Source organism: Phyllosticta capitalensis, assembly GCF_038381095.1.
Source record: "Phyllosticta capitalensis strain CBS 128856 chromosome Unknown BKA78scaffold_12, whole genome shotgun sequence".
Taxonomy (NCBI): domain Eukaryota; kingdom Fungi; phylum Ascomycota; class Dothideomycetes; order Botryosphaeriales; family Phyllostictaceae; genus Phyllosticta; species Phyllosticta capitalensis.
The window spans coordinates 741263-760159 of NW_027117450.1; the positions used below are offsets into that span (position 1 = coordinate 741263).

Consider the following 18897-nt stretch of genomic DNA (forward strand, 5'->3'; position numbering starts at 1 on the left):
AGAGGTTCGTAGAGAGGAGTAAGAAGTCGTTCAAGGTTTCGAAAAACTGGAGTAACGTGTGGACTCAGGACGGTCGTGACTGGAGAAAGAGGTAGGGTTGAGATGTTGCAAGAGCAAGGAGGTTGAGCGTGATGGACGTTGCAATTAAAAGGCAGCAGGTGCTCGGCCTCTGTTCCCCAGGGTGAGAAGGCGCCTCGCATGGTCCGTGGCGGGACGCGCAATGACGCTCGTGGCAGTGTCAAGGCCTCACGGCCACAGTCGGTGCCAGAAAACATCTCGTTCGTTTATGATGATGAGACATCAATAACGCCGTGGCCAATGAGAGACTTGTTGGCTCCCAAAGGACTCACCTGCCACAGCATCAAGGCTGAGGCTGACTTACCAAAGGCGTGTGGATCAGCGTCTCTGGGCTTGTCCTCACCTTGGTTTTCCACTTCACAGCCATTATTGATTCGTCTCTCTATACGTGGTTGTGGCAAGAGGCGGTGATGGGGGACAAAGAATGAAAAGTTGGCAAGGCATCCTGACGTCTCGGCCTGACGCAAAGGCTTGCAGGGCTCGGCGCGGAATAGCATTTATCCCAAACACGTGACTGAAAAGGGGACGGCACGGGAGGGAGAACGACAAACTTGACCCCTCTGATCAGCTTCTGTGATTACTCGTCGCAAAGTCTCCGGCTCTCCTGTCTTGATGCTGTGGAAGAATGGCCGCAGGAACCTGCACCTCGACTCCCAAGACTCTACAGCAATAGCACACGAGGCCTCCATGAACGAGGCTCAGTCGACTCCACAAATCGAAAAATAGAAAGAGCTGCCTGCCATTCGCCGCCTGACGGGGACGGGGACGGCGACGAGTAAGAGTAGCATCTGACCCAGCCCTATGAGGGATAAGATCCGGGACAAACTGTGGGGGCCCAGAAAGGGGAATGCAAGCGAGACGTCTTCTCCGAGCCCGAGTCCCCGAGAGCCATCAACACCACCAGTCTGCAGTGTGCGACAGCACCGGCGTGCTTAGAGAGCATGGCGCGAGGGAACGGGAAGAGCTGCAGCCGCGGATCCCGCGATAGCCCGCGCACCATCTCTCCGGCCGCGTTTCCGTTGTGCCGCCTCGCCTACTGGTGCTACGGAGTAGAGAGGACGACTAGTCCGTACGGTAGTGTGCAGGCAGCGATCGTGCGTTGATTGAAAGAGTGGCGAGAAACGCATGTCAACGACATATCTGCATGGTTCCCCGCCTTACTTTGTCGAAAAAAAGTTGTAGAGATATTTTCATCCAACACGTCTTTTCGCCCAAATTTCTTTTCCCACTTATATCGAGTCGCGACAAGTGAAAGCGTTCGAAATGGGAAGCATTAGCGATGACGTTAGTGTCATGATTATCGGAGCAGGTTGTGGCAGCTTTCACTCGAACCCGAATACTGCTGATGAAGTTGACCAGGCTCCGGGGGGCGACTAATAGCTCAGGGGCTGAAAAAGGTAGGACGAGCAGCTGTAGCACAACAAACAAACCTTGACGAATTTTCCAGGCCGGCATCAAATGCACAGTGTTCGAGCGAGACCCCGACTTGGACTCACGACCGCGCGACTGGAATTTTGGCATCTACTGGGCTCAGGTATGGGAACGCCCTTGGGTCATTCGTATAATTCCTCTGACGGCAGTAGACTCCGCTCGACCTTTGCCTCTCCGAGGAGGTACAAGAAAAAATCATCACAGCTGGAGTGGACAAAATCCCGCGGTCAGCCGACGCGACCATTACCTTTTACAATGGCAAGACTGGAGATGTCATCAAGAAAATCCCCACGCCTCACTACATGCGATTGCGCCGAAGAGAGTTTGCCCGCGTCATGGGCCACGGAATCGATGTGCAGGTGAGCAACTAAAGAGGAGCATAATGGCGAGCAAGAGAAAAGTCACTCCGAGGCTTGGTTCAAAATCTGGAGCACACAGAGAGCAATCAATTGCCCAAGGTACAAAGGAGTTGGGTATTCGAAGTTTCAGAAGGAAAGGCACAGGGAGCATTGCAGACCTGCCTTGGAGTTGATTTCTCTTGCTATCCACTTTGAGAGAAGATGACATGCCAACCGCCACGCAGTACAACAAGAAGCTCGTCAACATCGACGCAACATCCGGGCCCGGAGTCACGGCGACATTTGCGGACGGAACGCAGCACACGGCGACGTTGCTCATAGGGGCAGAGGGAGCGCACTCGCCGACTCGAGAATATCTTCTTGGGCCCGAGAAGAGCAAGCTATACTACTCCGACATTGTCATGGCAAGCGCGATAGTCAAACTTCCGGTCGACAAAATACGTGAGCTGCAAAATCTGCACGAACGCATCTTGACGGCGTGGCATCCCGATGGGGACATGCTTTGGTTCTGCAGTTAGTCTCCCTGCCACCCCTCTCCTCTCAAAATCTCAACTGATCAACCCTCAGCGCACGATGCCTACTCCAAGCCAGACCCAGAAGATTGGACCTTTAACTTCATCATGAGTTGGCGGCAGACGGGCCCGCTCAATTTCAACAACAGCAGCGACATCATGCGCACGCTGAAGCAGCGCGCCGAGAACTTTGACGACAAATTCCGCAGCATCACGCGCGCAGTGAGCGAGGACGAGCCCGCCTGGGCAAACTACCTGCCGTATTGGCCTTCACAGCCGTGGGACGGCCATCCGGCTCATGGCAAAGTCACGCTTGCCGGTGATGCTGTGCATCCGATGACGCCCCGTAAGTACTCGTCTCGTCCTGTCCCTTCTCATTTCCTCCAATTAGACCATCTCCTCGCTCATCTCCGTGAAACCAATTCGCTCATTACCCACAGACCGCGGTCAAGGCCTCAACAACGCAATCCTAGACTGCGCGCAGCTCCTCCAGCAAATCAACGCCTTGCCCTCGCTGACTCCGTCCTCCTTGGCGGACGCCATCAAGTGCTACGAGAAGGAAGTCGTGGCGCGCGGCAACGAGGTGGTCCTGAGCAATCTCCAAAACTCGCTCGACGTCCACAATTGGGATCGCCTGATGGAGAGCTTCATCGTCAAGTACAGTGTCCAGCAAGCCGTGCCGGAAGAGGAGGTCGAGCAAGCCACGCGGCGCATGAAGGAGCAGGTCAAGATTGCGGCGTCGTGATTCTTTGAGACGAGCCTGATTTTTCGATTTCGCAGCTATTCTTCCCGTTTTCCCAAGATTGTTGGAGTTGGCTGTGACTGCTTGTGTTGATTTCGTATGGGTTAGTACGCACGGCTTCTGCATATTTTCCGATGAGTCGTTCCGCCGCCTGTATTTTAAGTACTCGTCTTCCATTGATGAATGCGCTGCATTAGATATTCCATTCAGTCTGGTTCCTCTCGGTTGACCTTTTCGAACATTCAGTGTGTATGAATGCTCCCTGTCTCTTACACCGCTGTTCTCTTCCCCAGCTCCGAAGCATGCCCTTTCCACAACAAGCAAAAAGCCATGTGGTGAACCAACATTTTCCGCACCTGGGAACCTATCTCTTGCACGTCCTCCTACCCAAGTTCCTATCCGGACAGCTTTCGCCCGTCTAAACGGTTGCTTGGGGTGAGCAAGCACCTCCCACTTCTATTGAACCACCACCTACCTGCCTCACTCGTCCGTTGGACTCTTTTGGGCATTTCCCGCTCCCTGCCGGTGTACATGCGGTCAATTCAATCTCATAGACAATTTGAAATTATAGAACCCCCACAAGCCTCTTAGGCCATGTTGGCTCTTTCCCTCCACCACAGCCACATCCTGACCATGTGCTCATGTCCAAGGCAGGTACCTCCGGTCAAAATCCTATAGATAGACGTTTGAAGTTGTAAAACCCCTTACCTGTTCGGACCATGTTGGCTCTTTCCCCTACCCACCCACCTCTTGCCTGCGTGTCCTTACGTCCGGGCCATTTCCGGCCAAAATTCAGTTCGCATGGACGTTTGAAGTTGGCCAAAAGCACCACACGTTGCACCCAAACGTCCTCATCTCTGCCTCTGTGCCATTGCCCGCCAAAATCCATGATGTGGCAAAACTCAACAGGACGAGGCAGCAGCCCACTACAACCTGGCAACCAGCCCGCAAACCGTCACAAAATGGCAGCAAAAGCCACCTTGACCCACAAATCGACCTTTATAATTCCTGGAATCCGCAGCAACTTTCATAATAGCTGAGTAGTAGTAGAATCCCAACTGGCGAAGAAGTTGCCGGGGCTGGTTGATTTACTAACCTTCGGGTTAAGTATCATTTTTTGCTGTTTTGTTGTTTCGTCCTTTTCCGCTGAGTGAGTGAGTGAGTCATCCTTTATTTTTGAAAGGTTGCAACACACCAGCTTGACTCTTTTGGACATCTTCTTCCCCGCATTGTCTGTTGGAAATTCTCCCTATTTTGCATCATGCTTGTCACTATCAGGAATGTCATCATTCCCGTGAAAAGCACATAACGACGGCAGGGCCGCCATCAACTTCCACCATACAAAGGGAGCGAGAGGCTCAGTCTTGCGCAGCCTCAAACATGGCAATGGCAGACGAATGTGAATAGGCCACTGATGATGGTGTTCAAGTGCTGAGGCCAAAGACGACCAGCCAACCGGAGCAAGTCATGCCAATTCGTTTTGCTAGGAACAGCGAGCTTGAATTGAGGAAGAGTGAGGAAGAAAAGAATAATGAGCAAGTGCTCCTACTATGTACGATCCAAAATCCTCGGCAGCCAAAATTCTGCCGTCCATTTACGCTGCCTTCAAATCTCCTTCCGCACCTACAAGCCCAGCAAGTCGGCCAAATGCCCAATATCCTGCACCTCGTAATAATTGTACTCCGGAGTCGGGGGTTCATGCTTCCTCCCCGCGACAAAGACCTTGTGCTTAATGCCCATAGCCTCCGCCGTCATCAAATCATACCGCAGACTACTGCTGACATGCAGCACGTCCTCGGGCTGGCAGCCCAGCTGCTCAAACATGTACTCGAAGCCCTGCATGCGCGGCTTGTAGCTCTGCGCCTGCTGCGCCGTGAAGACGGCGTGGAACGGCGCGCCCAGCTTGTCGACGTTGTGCCCGATCTGGTCGTCCGACGCGTTGGACAGGATGACCAATTTGTACTTTTTGGCCAGGCGCGACAGGCCCGCGGGGACGTCGGGGTGCGGGCCCCAGGATGGGATGGCCTCGTAAAAGGTCTCGGCCAGCGCCGCGTCGTAGGGGATGGACATGCGCGTGCAGGTTCGTCGCAGCGAGTTGAGGATCACGTCGCGGTAGGGTTTGTAGGGCCCCATGACTTCGTCGACGCGGTAGCCGCTGAAGAGGTGCACGAAGCGCTCGAGGACGTCGGGAGAGAGTTGTGGGCCGTAGACTTCGCGTGCCTTGCGCGACATGTTGAAGTCAATGAGCGTGCCGTAGCAGTCAAAGGTGATGTATTTGGGCTCGAAGGTGATTTTTGGGGTCGCCATGGTGAATGTTGAGTTCTTTTGGTGTCGCTTTCTTCTGGACTAGCAGCAATTGAAGATACTGGGTTGCACGCCGCGAAGATGAATGTTGCGAGAGCGCAATGCTTAATGAGGCTGCTGTTTAAGTAGAGCTCGATAGAGAGCAACAAGGTATCGAAAGTGGGGGATTCGCAACGCGACGAAAAATTGGAAAGTATGCTGACTATTTAACAACGCAACCTATATTGAATGAGTTCCGCAACGGCTCGTGATAGTCTTTCTGCGCCGCAGTTTTCCGTCAATTCGACAGTGGAATGGAGTTGAGGTTGTAGTTGTGCGGGCGCCTGCGATCGGCTTCGCTGCCGAGGCGCCGTTATCCGCGTATTTGGTGATAAGGTCATCAAGGTGCTTAGGATGCAGTGCCCAAGCGACTGACTGCTGTGTCGCCATTGATGACTCCGTTTTCTGGAAGACAATGTACATGTTCGAGGCCGCTTGGCGGTATTCTGGGGTATGGAGTGCTTGGGTGGGTCTGTCCGGTTGACTCGGTAGATGGTCAGCCAATCCCACCACCTTGGCAATGCAGTCTGTCTGCGACGCAGCGCTACAGAAGAGCGTTCCTCCGCCGGCGAGAAGGATCAGAAGAGCTCGTAAATAGAGTTTATTCCGGTTTTCTGGTGCACCATTTTAGGCCATGGATCCCCAGGGTAGACGTACCGCAGAGCCTCATTCCTACGCCTTACCCTTTTAGTTGCCTACCTGACTCGCTACGACGACTCTCCAAGACTAGGCAGTTGCACGTTTGTTGAAATTTGACGGGATTGGTGGATCGAAGTGGACGTGGAAACAATCAGATGCAACGGATCGAATCGATGGACGTCCCCTAGTCACTCGGGGCAAAGTTAGCAAGTCTGGCCGAATCCTTCCCAGCCGCAGTTGAGGCGGCATGCCGAGATGGTTTGGACAGATTTGACAGGTGATGCAGCCGTCGAATGTCAGATGGCACCGGGTTGGAGACGGCTGATGCGAGTCGAGATGTAGAGTCGACCAAGACGGGTCTCTCATGTCCTTGCATTGGAGCTTGCACGATGTCATTGCGGAGACGGCGGCATTGATCATGAGATGAGTAGGCGTACGGACGTAGTCTTTGACCCACTTAAAGGTAACTTGAAGTCGAGGACGCGTCGTTGGACAAGTCGATAGATGAAAGTGGTAGTGACGTCTAAATCGGATGGGACTGAATGCAATTGACCAAATCCTGTAGAGAATAAGTTGGAGGTGAGGTGTTCACACAGCATCTTGACGTAGGGCAGATGATGTACGGGTGGATATAGATCCCCACAAAAGATGAAAGAGAAACCAGATTAGGACGCAAAAATACCCAAAGACGAATGAACACGCATTGTTTGACGGGCGGAGAAAAGCACGAAGCAAAATGTCCGGTTTCAGCTTTGACGAGGAGCGACTAGCGCTGCCGTTTCCTGTGATCGACGGCGGGCGAAGTTGGACCTGGCTTCCGATAAAGCGGGTGGTGACACGACAGTGTCGCTCACGAGAGGAAGAAAAGCAAAGCAGTAGTACGAAGCGGGCGAGATGCAGCGGATGGTTGAGGCAGATTCCGAGCTGGGGACGGAAACGCCGATGGAGCGGCGGTCAGTTGACGGCGGGTGGAAAGGGTCGTGTCAAGTTTTGGCGTGTCGTGGACTTGGAAGGTTTCGAAGAGTGCATGGGCGCTGCGGGTAGCCGCTAGCGATCTGCATCGAGGGATGAATTCGAGGGAGAGCGGATGGGATGGATGTCTTGTAGAATGTGGGAGCGAGAACTGGAGTTGTTGGTGTTGTGGCAGGTCCCGGTGCACAGAGCGGTTTGTGGCGTCAGTGGCGGCCGGCGCTTTGGCTCCCGCCGTTCCAACTTCTCTTTCCAAGTCTGAACAACCTCCATCGACCATCACTCCTCAGCCACACGCCAATCCGAAATTCATCTCAGCAATTGAAAAATGACAGCGGCATCAGCACCCATTGAGAAGAGCTTGGACAAAAACAGACGGAGACCACAAATGGTTACGGGAAGAAGTTCTGTTCTGACGCGGTGCTCCCAATCCGGTTTATGCACCCAGCGACCGGGATGATACCTGCTGTTGTGCAGCATTGGTCCGCCACAGCGATGTCATGCGGGCGACCAGACGCACAATTCGACTCAACTCCAACGCGTCTTGACGCCGTCTGTCTCACGGCCAGCTAGAGCCATGCTCTACCGATCGCTGCTCCACTTGGCTACCCGTCCGCCCATCGTCGATTGCTACTCGTCACTCGTTACCATGTCGCTGCCCAGCCACAGCTCCGTCTTACCACCACCCAGGCCTCCTGCGCCAGGCCGTCGAATCCTCGCCGTCTGACGCAATACGCCCTCCTCATTCGCCTTCAACGCCCGCTTCTGCGTAACCTGGCGTCCAAAACAAGTTTCCCAATGACGCTATCACTGAGGCGCGAGCTACCCTGCATACTACGAGCTTGCCTACACCTACGCTGCTCCGGATACCTCCTCATGGCTACGTCATAGCCTTGACGGCTTTTTCGCGTCCATGCCACCAACCATTTAACCTTTCCATGGCCTGGCTAGTTGCGTCGACATCTATCCTCCCACACCAACCTCCCACTATACCATTGCATCCATTGCATGCCAAAATCTCCCCAAACCTACGAATTGTATTCCTTTCCTCCCTCCCCCACGAGACGATCCTCCATATCCTCTACGAGTTCACGTTCCACTCCACGAAAATTACGACCAACCAACATGCCTTCCCCCGCTGCCGGAAAGACCGAGACACCCCGCACTCCCACCAAGCTCGGCCGCAAGGGCCAGTCTGCGCGTACCCCCAAGCTCGGCGAGAAGAAGATTGACGACAAGCCGGATCTCCCACTCGGCCAGTCGTCCGACGACCTCACCGAAAAGACCCAGGACCTCAAGGGCACCGCCGAAGATGCTCCCAAGCAGGCTAGTCAAGCTGCGAGCGATGCGGGTGAAGAAGCAACCGGCAAGGTCTCCGAAGCCACTGGAGACTTGAAGGAGCAGGAACCCAAGCCTCTTCAGGAGGCTGAAGATGTTACGAGCGGTGCCGACCCAACCGAAGACCTCGACACCCCTGACGACGCGACTGAGAAGGCGGGTGACCTCGGTGACGACGCAGAGGACACTGCCGAGTCAGTCGATGACTCTGCCAACGTGTCGGAGAAGGCCGGCAGCCAGGGCGAGAGTGCAAAGCAAAGGGGAGGCAGCGTCCTCTCTGGAGCCAAGAACCTCGCTGGTCGCGCTTCGAGCCTCGCAGGCAAGTCCGGCAAGGCGGCAAAGGACCCCACCGCGGCTGCTCAAGGAGTCGCCAGCGATGCCCAGTCTACTGCTTCTGAAGCAAAGGGCACCGCGGAAGACACGGCTGGAGACGTCAAATTCACAGCCGAGGACTTGCCAGAAAAAGCTCAGGACCTGCCAGAGGAAGTTGAAACCCCAGCCCAAGAAGCCACCGATGGCATTCAAGAGGGTGTTGAAGATGGTGTTGATGCCACGAAGGAGACGGCTGAAGATGTCGACGTGCCTGATGCCGACGTGCCTGATGCCGAAGTGCCTGAAGAAGCCCAAGGAGCGGTTGATGGCGTTAAGGATACCGCTCAGGGTGCCACGAGTCAGGCACCTAGCAAGGCTGGCGATGCCGTTGAGGGTGCCAAGTCTGCCGCTAAGGGGGCCACGAGCCAAGCTGGAGATGCAGTCGATGGCGCCAAGTCCGCCGCTCAGGGGGCTACGAGCGATGCCCCTTCAAAGGCACAGGGCGCCGTCGATGGCTTGAAGGATACAGCTGAAGGAGCCTCGGGCCAGGAGCTCCCCGAGGTACCCGACCTTTCCATCCTCAAGGGTCTTGAAGTTCAGGAAGACGGAAGCATCCTGGACAAGGAGGGCAACCAGATTGGCCGGCTCGCTGAGGGTGATGCTGAAGACCTCCAAGGCTACTCAATTGGCGACGACGGAGAAATTCTGGACGATGATGGCGACTTGGTCGGCCGCTGCGAGCTTCTGCCCGAGACGATCGACAAGATGAGGCGCGAGGCAGAGAAGAAGGCCGAGGAGGCTCGTCGCGCCGCCTCTGCCGGTCCCGATCTTTCCATCCTCAAGGGTCTCACTGTCAACAACGCCGGAGACATCCTGAACGACGAGGGTGACTTCATCGGACGCGTTGCAGAGGGCGACATTGAAGAACTGCGTGGCCGTACCGTCAACGAAAGGGGCGAGATCCTCGACGATGATGGAAACGTGATCGGCCGCGCGGAGATTCATCCCGATGCAGAGGGTCTAGTCGAGCAACTCCAGGACGCCGCACCCGAGACCGAAGCTCCTGAAGAAGCAAAGAGCAAGGTTGAGGAGGCACCAAGCAAGACCAGCAAGACAATCGGTGCCGCTACCGAAAAGGCCAAGTCTGCTGCCGGGACCGCGCCTTCCACCGCCGCCAAAACCGCCAAGTCAGGTGTTGAAGAGACGGGCGAGGCAGTTTCCAAGGCCAAGTCTGAAGTCCAAGATGAAGTTCCCGATCTCCCTGGTGTCTCCGCCCTCGAGGGTCAAGAAATCAACTCTCAGGGTGAGATTGTCGATGACGAGGGCAACGTCCTTGCCCAAGTCCAGTCTGGTGTCGACCTCGACAAGGTCAAGGGCCTGCAAGTCAACGACAAGGGAGAAGTTGTGGATGAAGAGGGCAATGTTCTCGGCAAGGTGGAGCTGGCTGATGGTGCTGCCGAAGCTCTGCAGGAGCGCCTCCACCCCGTCAACCTCGATCTCCGAATCTTGGACGGCCTGAAAGTCAACAAGAAGGGCAAGGTCCTGGATGAGGAAGGAGAGGAGATTGGTGAGCTTGTGCAGGGTGACCTGAAGAAGGTTGCTGGCAAGACCATCAACGACAAGGGTGAGGTTCTCGACAACGGCAAAGTCATTGGTCGCGTCGAGATTGTGCCTGGTGAGGCTGCTCAGGAGGCGACACGAGAGCTGCTTTCGCGTCTGGGTGAGCTGGACGAGGGCCCGAAGCAAATCATCCCCAACCTCGACATTCTTGATGGCCTCAAGGTCAACAAGAAGGGTCAAGTCCTGAACGAGGATGGAGATGCCATTGGCGAGCTCGTCCAGGGAGAACTGTCCGACTGCGCCGGAAAGAAGCTCAACGACAAGGGAGAAGTTTTGGACAAGGACGGAAACATCATCGGTCGTGTCCGTGTCCTGCCCCAAGAGCTTGGCGAAGACGAAGAAATCCCCGAAGGCGCCCAGCTTGCAGACGAGAACGGCGAGCCCATTGAGCAGGCCACTGAGGAAGCTGAGCAGGCCGCAGATGAGGCCGCAGATGGTGTTGAAGAAGCTGCTGAAGAAGCTGGTCCCGAGCTCCCGCCCTTGTCCGTCCTCGAAGGCCTGAAAGTCAACAAGGCCGGAAAGATCATCAACAACGACGGTGTCACCGTTGGTGAGCTAGTTGAGGGTGATGCAAAGAAGCTCTCCAAGCTTGGTGCCACTGCCGACGCTGAAGGCCAGTTCTGGGACAACAAGGGCAACGTGATTGGTCGCGCCCAGACTGTTCCGATCGAGGAAGGCGAAGAGGAAGGTGCTTTCGCCGGACTTGAAGGCCTCATTGTTGTCAAGGATGGCATGGTTGAGGACGAGAACGGCAACACTGTCGGCATCGTTGTTGAGGGTGACGCGAAAAAGCTTGTAGGACGGGCTGTTGATGAGGACGGTGATATCATCGACAAGAAGGGTTCTGTCATTGGCCATGCTGAGCGCTGGCACGAGGAAGAACCTGAAGCGGAGCCCGAAGAAGAGCCTGTCGACCTCTCGTTCCTGGCTGGCAAGACTGTCAACAAGTCTGGAAACGTCATTGGCGAAGAGGGTACTCCCATTGCCCGTCTCGTCGAAGGCAACGTGAAGGAAGTTGCTGGTCGGCCACTGAACGAGAACGGCGAAATTTTCAACGACTCTGGAAAGTTGATCGGTCGCGTCGAACTCATTCCTGAGGACCAGCGCGAGCGTCGCCCGGAGGGACCATTCGCCGGTCTTGAAGGTCTCCGCGTTGTCGAAGATGGCAAGGTTGCGGATGAAGACGACAACATTGTCGGCTACATCACAGAGGGCAACCCGAAGCGCCTGATTGGTCTCGCTGTCGATGAGGACGGTGATATCATCGACAAGTACGGCAACGTGAAGGGTCACGCGGAGCCGCTCGAGGAAGAAGAGCCCGAGGAGGAGCCAGACCTTTCGATTCTCAACAACAAGCTCCTGAACAAGCAGGGCTTCGTCATTGATGAGAACGGCATCCCGATTGGCCGTCTGGTCGAAGGCAACATCGCCGAGCTCGCTGGCCGCCGTTGCGACGAACTTGGCCAGATCCACGGCGACACGGGCAAGGTGGTTGGACGTTGCGAACTCATTCCCGAGAACGAGCGTGTGGCCAAGCCTGAAGGACCATTCTCCGGTCTTGAGGGTCTCCGTGTCGTTGAGGGCGGCAAAGTGGAAGACGCAGATGGAAACGTTGTGGGCGAACTCACTGAGGGTGACCCCAAGCGTCTGATAGGCCTTGCTGTCGATGAGGACGGTGACATTATCGACAAATTTGGCAACGTCAAGGGCCACGCAGAACGCTGGGAAGAGCCCGAGGAGGAGCCCGAGGAGCCCGAGGACCTGTCTGCTCTTGCTGGCTGCACAGTCAACAAGGCTGGCAATGTGGTGGACTCCGCCGGTGCCATTATCGGTCGTGTCGCTGAAGGGGACCCGAAGGCAATGATTGGCCGCAAGGTCGATGGAAAGGGTCAAATTTGGGACAACGCCGGCAACGTCATCGGTCGCGCCGAGTTGGCTCACGGAGTCGACACCACCCCTGAAGGTCCATTCGCTGGCTTCGACAACATCACGGTCGCCAAGGAGGGCCTGGTTGTCACCCCTGACGGTACCATCGTCGGACGGGTCGTCGAAGGCGACCTCAAGAAGCTTCTGGGCCACAAGGTCGACGAAGAGGGTGAAATCGTCGACAAGAACGGCAACCTGATCGGCAAGGCAGAGCGTTGGGAGCCCGAGGAGAAGGAGCGTCGTGTCAACCCCATGTCCGGACGCCGCGTCAACAAGGAGGGAGAGGTCCGTGATGAGGAAGGAAACATCATGGGCCGCCTCACTGCTGGCGACTTGGGCCACTGTGTCGGTCTCGAGATTGATGACAACGGCTACGTTGTTGACAATGACGGCAACAAGGTTGGCGAGGTGACGTTGATTGAGAACATTGTTGAGGAGCCAGAGGAAGAGGAGCCTGAAGAAGAGGGTCCCACTGAGGAGGAACTCGAGGAGATGCGCAAGAAGAAGGAGGACGCGGAGTTGGCGGACAAGATGGCCAACATCTGCCAGCAGACGCTCGAGAGAGTGCAACCAGTCTGCAAGCAGATCACCGAGGTAAGTCGATTGTTCACTCCATTCCCAAACTCATCTGACATTTTTCCAGTACATCGAAGCCGCGGACAAGACGCCTCGCGACGAGCTCGACGAAGAACAGCTTGTCGAGAACGTCAAGCCACTCATTGAAGAAGCTGGTCGCATCCTGCAAGAGTGCAACGGTGCTCTCCGTGGACTCGACCCCGATGGCCGCATCGCCGCCCAGGCAAAGGGCCGTGCCGGTACACGCGAGGCCACTCCCGAAGAGTACCGCCTAGCCGACTGCCTGAAGGAGCTCACGCAGACAGTCGTCACCTGCATCGACAACGCGAAGAAGAAGATTGCCGACATGCCCCACGCCAAGAAGAAGCTGAACCCTCTCTGGGCCCTTCTCACGGAGCCGCTGTTCCAAATCATCGCGGCTGTCGGCTTGCTGCTGTCGGGTGTTCTTGGACTCGTCGGCCGCCTGCTCAACGGTCTCGGACTGGGCGGTCTCGTCAACGGCCTGCTCGGTGGTCTGGGCATCAACAAGCTGCTCAACGGACTTGGTCTCGGCAGCATTGCTGAGGCGCTGGGCGGCAAGAAGAAGGACACCAAGAAGAAGGGCAACCCCGTCGCAGGTCTCCCGCTCGTCGGTGGCCTCCTCGGTGGTGGTGGCAAGTAAGGTCGTCCTGGGGGAGACGATGAGTAGGTGATTTGTGGGGAAGCTTTGAGCAGCACGCCCATGCCTGCATCGCCTCTGCGGCTTCTGTGGGAGGAAGTCGGAGAGCCACAATGTGAGGCGTCGGTGTGAGATGCAATGGTTTTTCCCTCCTCTTTTCCTGTTTGCCTCTCTCTCTTTCCGTCTTGTCTCTTTCCCATCTTTCTGAAAAGCGTTTGTTGCAAGCTCGTTTTCTTGGTTTCTGATGGTACGAGTTCACGAACGACAGCATGAAGACATGACTATTGTATTGGGGATTTGCATTTGTTGCAAAAAGCCAGTTTTCCTAGGTTTCTTTGTTGTAGTTTAGCGTATGCTGTCTCATTTGCTGTCTAGGTATTTTATTGTGGTATATGTAGCTTGACGGTAATGGAGAGGTGTTCAAAATATCCTGTGGCTCTTAATGTGCATTTTGTGCTTGTGATGTTTTGCTTTGCTGTTTAGCGAGTTTCTGGGGTATGGGGTACCTTCGTCGTCGTCGACTCCCTCCCCACCTGCCAAAAACACCACACCCACTACTCGCGTCAAGTACCTTAACCTCGGACTCGGAGATGGACCCAACGCGCCTTTTAGTCAACATGACTCGGGCTCGGATTCTTTTCCGTGCGAGGAAAACGATACGAACCATCTAAGCGGGCGGGCAACGGTCTCCCGTCCCCAGTTCGTGCTTCCCCTCTTCTTCATTTGTTGCTCTCGGATCGCATTCCCCCGCACTCAACGCGCGGGCCGCCGGTCAACATGCGATGGATCGAGTCAAGACCAGGAACCACCCGCGCGCAAGCAGCGCGCCAAGTTGCTACATCCATCTCTTGTCCCACCCTGTGCGCAGGATTTTTCCGAACGCCATGAAGTATAGAAAAGAGTTTTTTTGCCCTTTTCCCATCACGCGCGTGCCCTCACTCTCTCTTTTCCCTGGCACGTTACTTGGGGCACTTTGACATCCCCTCTTCTCTGCCATTGGAGTAGCACCACTTTGTCTGCTTTCTCTCTGCGGACAGCATCGTCGACGCGTCGCAAGGAGTCATCATGAGGCTAAGAAAGAGCATGGAAAGACATAGCAGCGCCGCCGCTCTGCTGCTGCTACTCCTTAGCAACAGCTGGGCCATTGGCGGATCGCAAGCAGCAGCAGCACGTCTAACAGACTTCGTCGACCCATTGATTGGCACCGTGGGCCCGACACCAGGTTCGACGATAGCAGGCGGCAACTCTTTCCCCGGCGCGGCGCTACCGTGGGCCATGGTCAAGGCGGGGATAGACACGAGCTACGTTGGTCTGCCCGACGGCATTGGGAATGACTGCAATGCCGGGTATAGCCCAATTGGAAACCTCACGGCTGTTAGTATGACGCATGTCAGCGGCAGTGGTGGCAACCCCACGTGTAAGTTGGTGGTGTTGAAAGATCATCTTTGTTGGAGTAGAGTGGCATGGTGTTGACTAGTTTGCAGATGGGCTCGTCTCGCAGATGCCGCTTTTCGGGCCGCTGGAGGGCGTCAATTTGGGTGACAACATGACGTACTGGCAGAACCGGTCGCTGGAGCAGGAAACGGCGACTGTCGGCCTCTTCACGACGGTGCTGCTCAATGGCGTCAAGATTGAAATCACGTCGAGCAACCACACAGCCTTTATTCGCTACACCTATCCTGGCGCCGGCAACAGCAGCTCTGGCATGCCTATGCTATCCAACGACGCAAGTCCGGCCGCGTATGACGCCCATGCCTACGTCGATTTGACCCATATCCTGCCAGCGTTTGACGGCGACACGCAGTCCTACTCGCAAAAGTACCTCCACGGAGACGTCCACGTGCGCGCTGATGACTCCTCGCAGCCCTCGTACTTTGGCAGCGCGTCGTACACGGGTGGCTGGCCGCAGCCAGACATCCACACGCTGCACTTTTGCGGTAACTTCAGCGTGCCTCCTGCGTCGTCCCTCGAGCCAACTACGGCGCATACCGCCATAGGAGCTGGCGATCGTGTTGATGGTGCCGGTACGCTGAGCTGGCCGTATAACCCGGCCATCCCTCCCAGTGATGCGCCCGTCGTGCGGTCATACACAGACGTCAAATCGTATGCTGGCGCCGGCATGGGCTTGGGCGCGCTGTTTAGCTGGAGGCCGTCCGATCCGGGCGCCGAGACTGTGCTCGAGGCCAAAGTGGGCATCTCTTACGAGTCGGCCGAGAAAGCGTGTTCGTATGTAGCCAGCGAGATACCGGCGAGCAAGAGCTTTGACGACGTGGTTGCGGAGGCGCGGGACGAGTGGGAGGAGCGTGTGCTTGGTTCAGTGATTGTCGAGGACGATGGTTCCCCGGAGAGCCAGAATGAGACGCTGAAAAAGATGCTGTACTCTGCGCTCTATCAGACGGGCCTGATGCCGACGGACAAGACAGGCGAGAATCCGTGGTGGGAGTCGGATGAAAGCAAGCCATATTTTGATGATCACTATGTGAGTTGAAGACAACATCACGAAAAGGGGGTGAAAGCTGACGGCCCCGCAGACGCTCTGGGACACGTACCGTGCGACACTTCCGCTATTCCACATCCTCTACACATCGACCTATTCGCGCATCGTCAAAGGCCTTATCAACATTTTCAAGTACGAGGGTTACCTCCCCGCCGGGCGCGCTGCCAACTGGAACGGGCGAGTCCAAGGCGGAACCCATGCCGACATCGTGCTAGCCGATGCCTTTGTCAAGTCTGTCTTCTCCTACCCAACCAACGGGACACGAGGCCGAGGCGAGCTGTCACTCTCAGATTCCGATTGGGCAGATGCATACGCAGCCGTAGTCAAAGACGCAGACGTGCTGCCAGCCCGCAACGTCGACCCGGTAGCTTTCGACGGCGCAACAAAGGAGGGCCGAGGCGCTCTGGACGAACAGCTGCGCCTGCGCTTCCTCACGCGCAACCACACGCGCAGCCTCTCCCGCGGCGTCGAGTACCCGCAAAACGACTTTGCCGTGTGGAGCATCGCGACGGGCCTGCAAGCTCTGGGTCAACTCCCCTCCTCCAGCTCCTCCTCGGACGTCTCGCGCTACCGGTCCCGCGCCGACTGGTGGCAAGAGCAGTGGAACCCCGGCGCCAACACGACGCTCGATGGCGTGGGCAAATTCACCGGCTTCGTGGGCGCGCGAAACGCCGACGGCAGCTGGAACTTCACCGACTACGAGCCGCGCAGCTGCGGCAAGTGCGGCTGGGGAAGCGACATCTACGAGGCCAAGGTGTGGGAGACGAGCTTCGCGGCGGCGCCGCACGACATGGCGAAGATTGTCGAGTTGATGGGCGGAGACGAGGCGTTTGTCAAGAGGCTGGATGCGTCGTTCTTGCCCGGGTTCGGGACGAGCGTTGGAGCGAACAATGACGCGGGCAGTGCGTTGTTTAATCCAGGTGAGCTCATGATCTTCTCCTTGTCTGAATGTGGACGACAGAAATCCTACCGATCTTTCCTCACTGGACCGCCCATTGACTGACATCTCGTTCCCCAACAGGCAACGAACCCTCCTTCCTCACGCCCTTCCTCTACACCTACGTGCCCCTATCTCACCACCTCACCGTCAACCAAACGCGCTTCATCGTCGACGCCTACTACGACGCCTCGCGCAGCGGGTACCCGGGCAACATCGACAGCGGCGCGCTGCCCGCCTGGCTCATCTGGAACCTGCTGGGCTTCTACCCCGTCGCCGGCCAGCCGCTGTACCTCCTGTCCGCGCCGCGCTTCCCCGCCGTCTCGGTGCGCCTGTTCTACGGCACGCCTCTGGAGAGGACGCTGCGCGTGACGGCAAAGGGGTTGAGTCCGACAAACATGTATGTGCAGGGCGTGACGCTGAATGGGAGGAGCGTCGATCGCGCCTGGTTGAGCCATGAGGAGCTGGGCGAGGGCGGCGAGCTGAGCTTTGAGATGGGCACGCAGCCGGTGGGGTGGGATGGCGGGGAGCGGCCGTGGAGTTTGAGCGCGTGGGGTGCGTAGGTATGAGGAGTGAGTAGGATCAATTGAGCAATGCAAGCTTTGTGTGTACTACGAATTAGGCGACTGAAGAACTGAACCGAGCCCCCTTTTGAGCAAGAAATCCATGTTGCAATCAACTACGAGCCTCTTTCAAAGGCATTAAAGACGCTCAGATGTCTGAAAGCTCCCTTTCGTCCTCTTTCAGAGACTCAAGCCACTGGCCCATTGAGTTGGCCTTCCGAAGCTTGAAGACTCCCTAGCCGCGCGGTTTGGGGATGGAGGTTTTCCCCTTTGTGTGGAACCGTATTGCTGCGGCAGCACACCTCAAGCTTCCTGCTGTCCTGCTCCACAATACGCGCAATCGGTGGGTGCCTACGTAGGAGGCGCAAGAGCAGACAAGTCGACCCTTCGATGCATGATAACCAACCATTTCAGTGACTCCAAAACGGGCATCAGAAACGTAACCGCCTTGAAGAGTGCCAGGCGCTCAGGCCTTGACCTCAATGGAAAATTGTATGATGATTATATTTTGCTCTGGCAAGTACTAATTCCAACGAGCTATGGCCCCACTTGGCCCGATTGGAAAGTCAGGTTGCCCTTGACATTGAAGCTCTCGCGGCTTATGACCAACCAACCGGTGTTGGAGTCTCCTCCTCGCTGCAGCTTGTTGCTTTTGGTCTTTTTTTTTTTCTTCTTCTCTCTCTTTTATCCTCCTCAAATGTGGCCGAGGACTTGGAAACCTACTTGCTTAAGTATTCAAACAAACTACCATGACTTGGAGGCGGTACTGTCGGGAAGGCACGCACTTCGCTCCTGACCACCACTGACCGACCTCTCCTGTTGCTCTTTCCACACGCCACCACCAAGAAGCACCGACATCTCACCACCGTCCACTCTCATCCCTACTAGGGTCTCTAGAGGTGCCAGACTGACGGCAACTTGTCTCGGTTTTGCCGGTGGTGGGAAAATCTGTTTTGTTTTTGGTATGCTTTATATTTCAATTCAGCTCGCCTCCTCCCACCGGGTCGCCGCCCCCCCCCCCCCCCCCCCCTCCCCCCTGGGGCACTGGGTAAGGTGTAAGTTCATTCGTACCTTCACCAAATGACAAGATACAGTAGGCAGCCTACATTGGTACAGCAGGGGGGGGGGGGTAAGATGCCGAATGAGTGATTCGATTGAGGGGGTACGTACTCGGTCAGCTAGCTCCTCCAAGAGGAGAAGGAGGAGGAGGAGGAGGGAACGGTGGGTGACAAGGAAGAAATCCATCGCCAATTCCAACGCTGCGCCCGAGGCAGGCGGCTGGCTTCTTGGTGGTCTGCATGAACGCATGAAATGAAGACGAGAGTATTTCTACAAAGAGCAAACTATAGCGTAGTGCTCGCACCCGAGTGCGCGACGACCATGAATGACGCTACTTA

At 56.2% G+C, this 18897-nt stretch overlaps 4 protein-coding genes across 4 annotated transcripts; 3 read left to right on the plus strand and 1 right to left on the minus strand.

Moving 5' to 3' along the window:
- Positions 1-1261: 1261 nt before the first annotated feature.
- BKA78DRAFT_51857 (uncharacterized protein) lies at positions 1262-3347 on the plus strand. Its single transcript, XM_066893310.1, has 7 exons — positions 1262-1387; positions 1438-1475; positions 1526-1612; positions 1662-1868; positions 2093-2381; positions 2436-2726; positions 2821-3347. The coding sequence occupies exons 1-7, from the start codon at positions 1342-1344 to the stop codon at positions 3123-3125; spliced, it is 1263 nt and encodes a 420-aa protein (XP_066739183.1). The 5' UTR covers positions 1262-1341; the 3' UTR covers positions 3126-3347.
- A 1398-nt stretch (positions 3348-4745) lies between these two features.
- Positions 4746-5429, minus strand: BKA78DRAFT_357126 (HAD-superfamily hydrolase; the record flags this gene model as incomplete). The annotated part of the gene is made up of 1 exon (XM_066892170.1): positions 4746-5429. One exon carries the CDS (start codon positions 5427-5429, stop codon positions 4746-4748), a length of 684 nt encoding a protein of 227 aa, XP_066739184.1.
- Positions 5430-8198: 2769 nt separating this feature from the next.
- Positions 8199-13506, plus strand: BKA78DRAFT_357127 (uncharacterized protein; the record flags this gene model as incomplete). The annotated part of the gene is made up of 2 exons (XM_066892171.1): positions 8199-12863; positions 12913-13506. The coding sequence occupies 2 exons, from the start codon at positions 8199-8201 to the stop codon at positions 13504-13506; spliced, it is 5259 nt and encodes a 1752-aa protein (XP_066739185.1).
- Positions 13507-14586: 1080 nt separating this feature from the next.
- BKA78DRAFT_333932 (glycosyl hydrolase family 92-domain-containing protein) lies at positions 14587-17500 on the plus strand (the record flags this gene model as incomplete). The annotated part of the gene is made up of 4 exons (XM_066890145.1): positions 14587-14920; positions 14988-15982; positions 16035-16920; positions 17022-17500. 4 exons carry the CDS (start codon positions 14587-14589, stop codon positions 17498-17500), a joined length of 2694 nt encoding a protein of 897 aa, XP_066739186.1.
- Positions 17501-18897: the final 1397 nt, after the last annotated feature.

What these genes read in the sequence shown, in the direction of transcription:
- BKA78DRAFT_51857 (XM_066893310.1), top strand. Translation starts at nt 1,342, where the DNA reads ATGGGAAGCATTAGCGATGACGTTAGTGTCATGATTATCGGAGCAG. An exon ending in TAGCTCAGGGGCTGAAAAAG is followed by an intron (nt 1,476 to 1,525) that starts GTAGGACGAGCA and finishes CGAATTTTCCAG; the next exon opens with GCCGGCATCAAATGCACAGT. An exon ending in TTGGCATCTACTGGGCTCAG is followed by an intron (nt 1,613 to 1,661) that starts GTATGGGAACGC and finishes TGACGGCAGTAG; the next exon opens with ACTCCGCTCGACCTTTGCCT.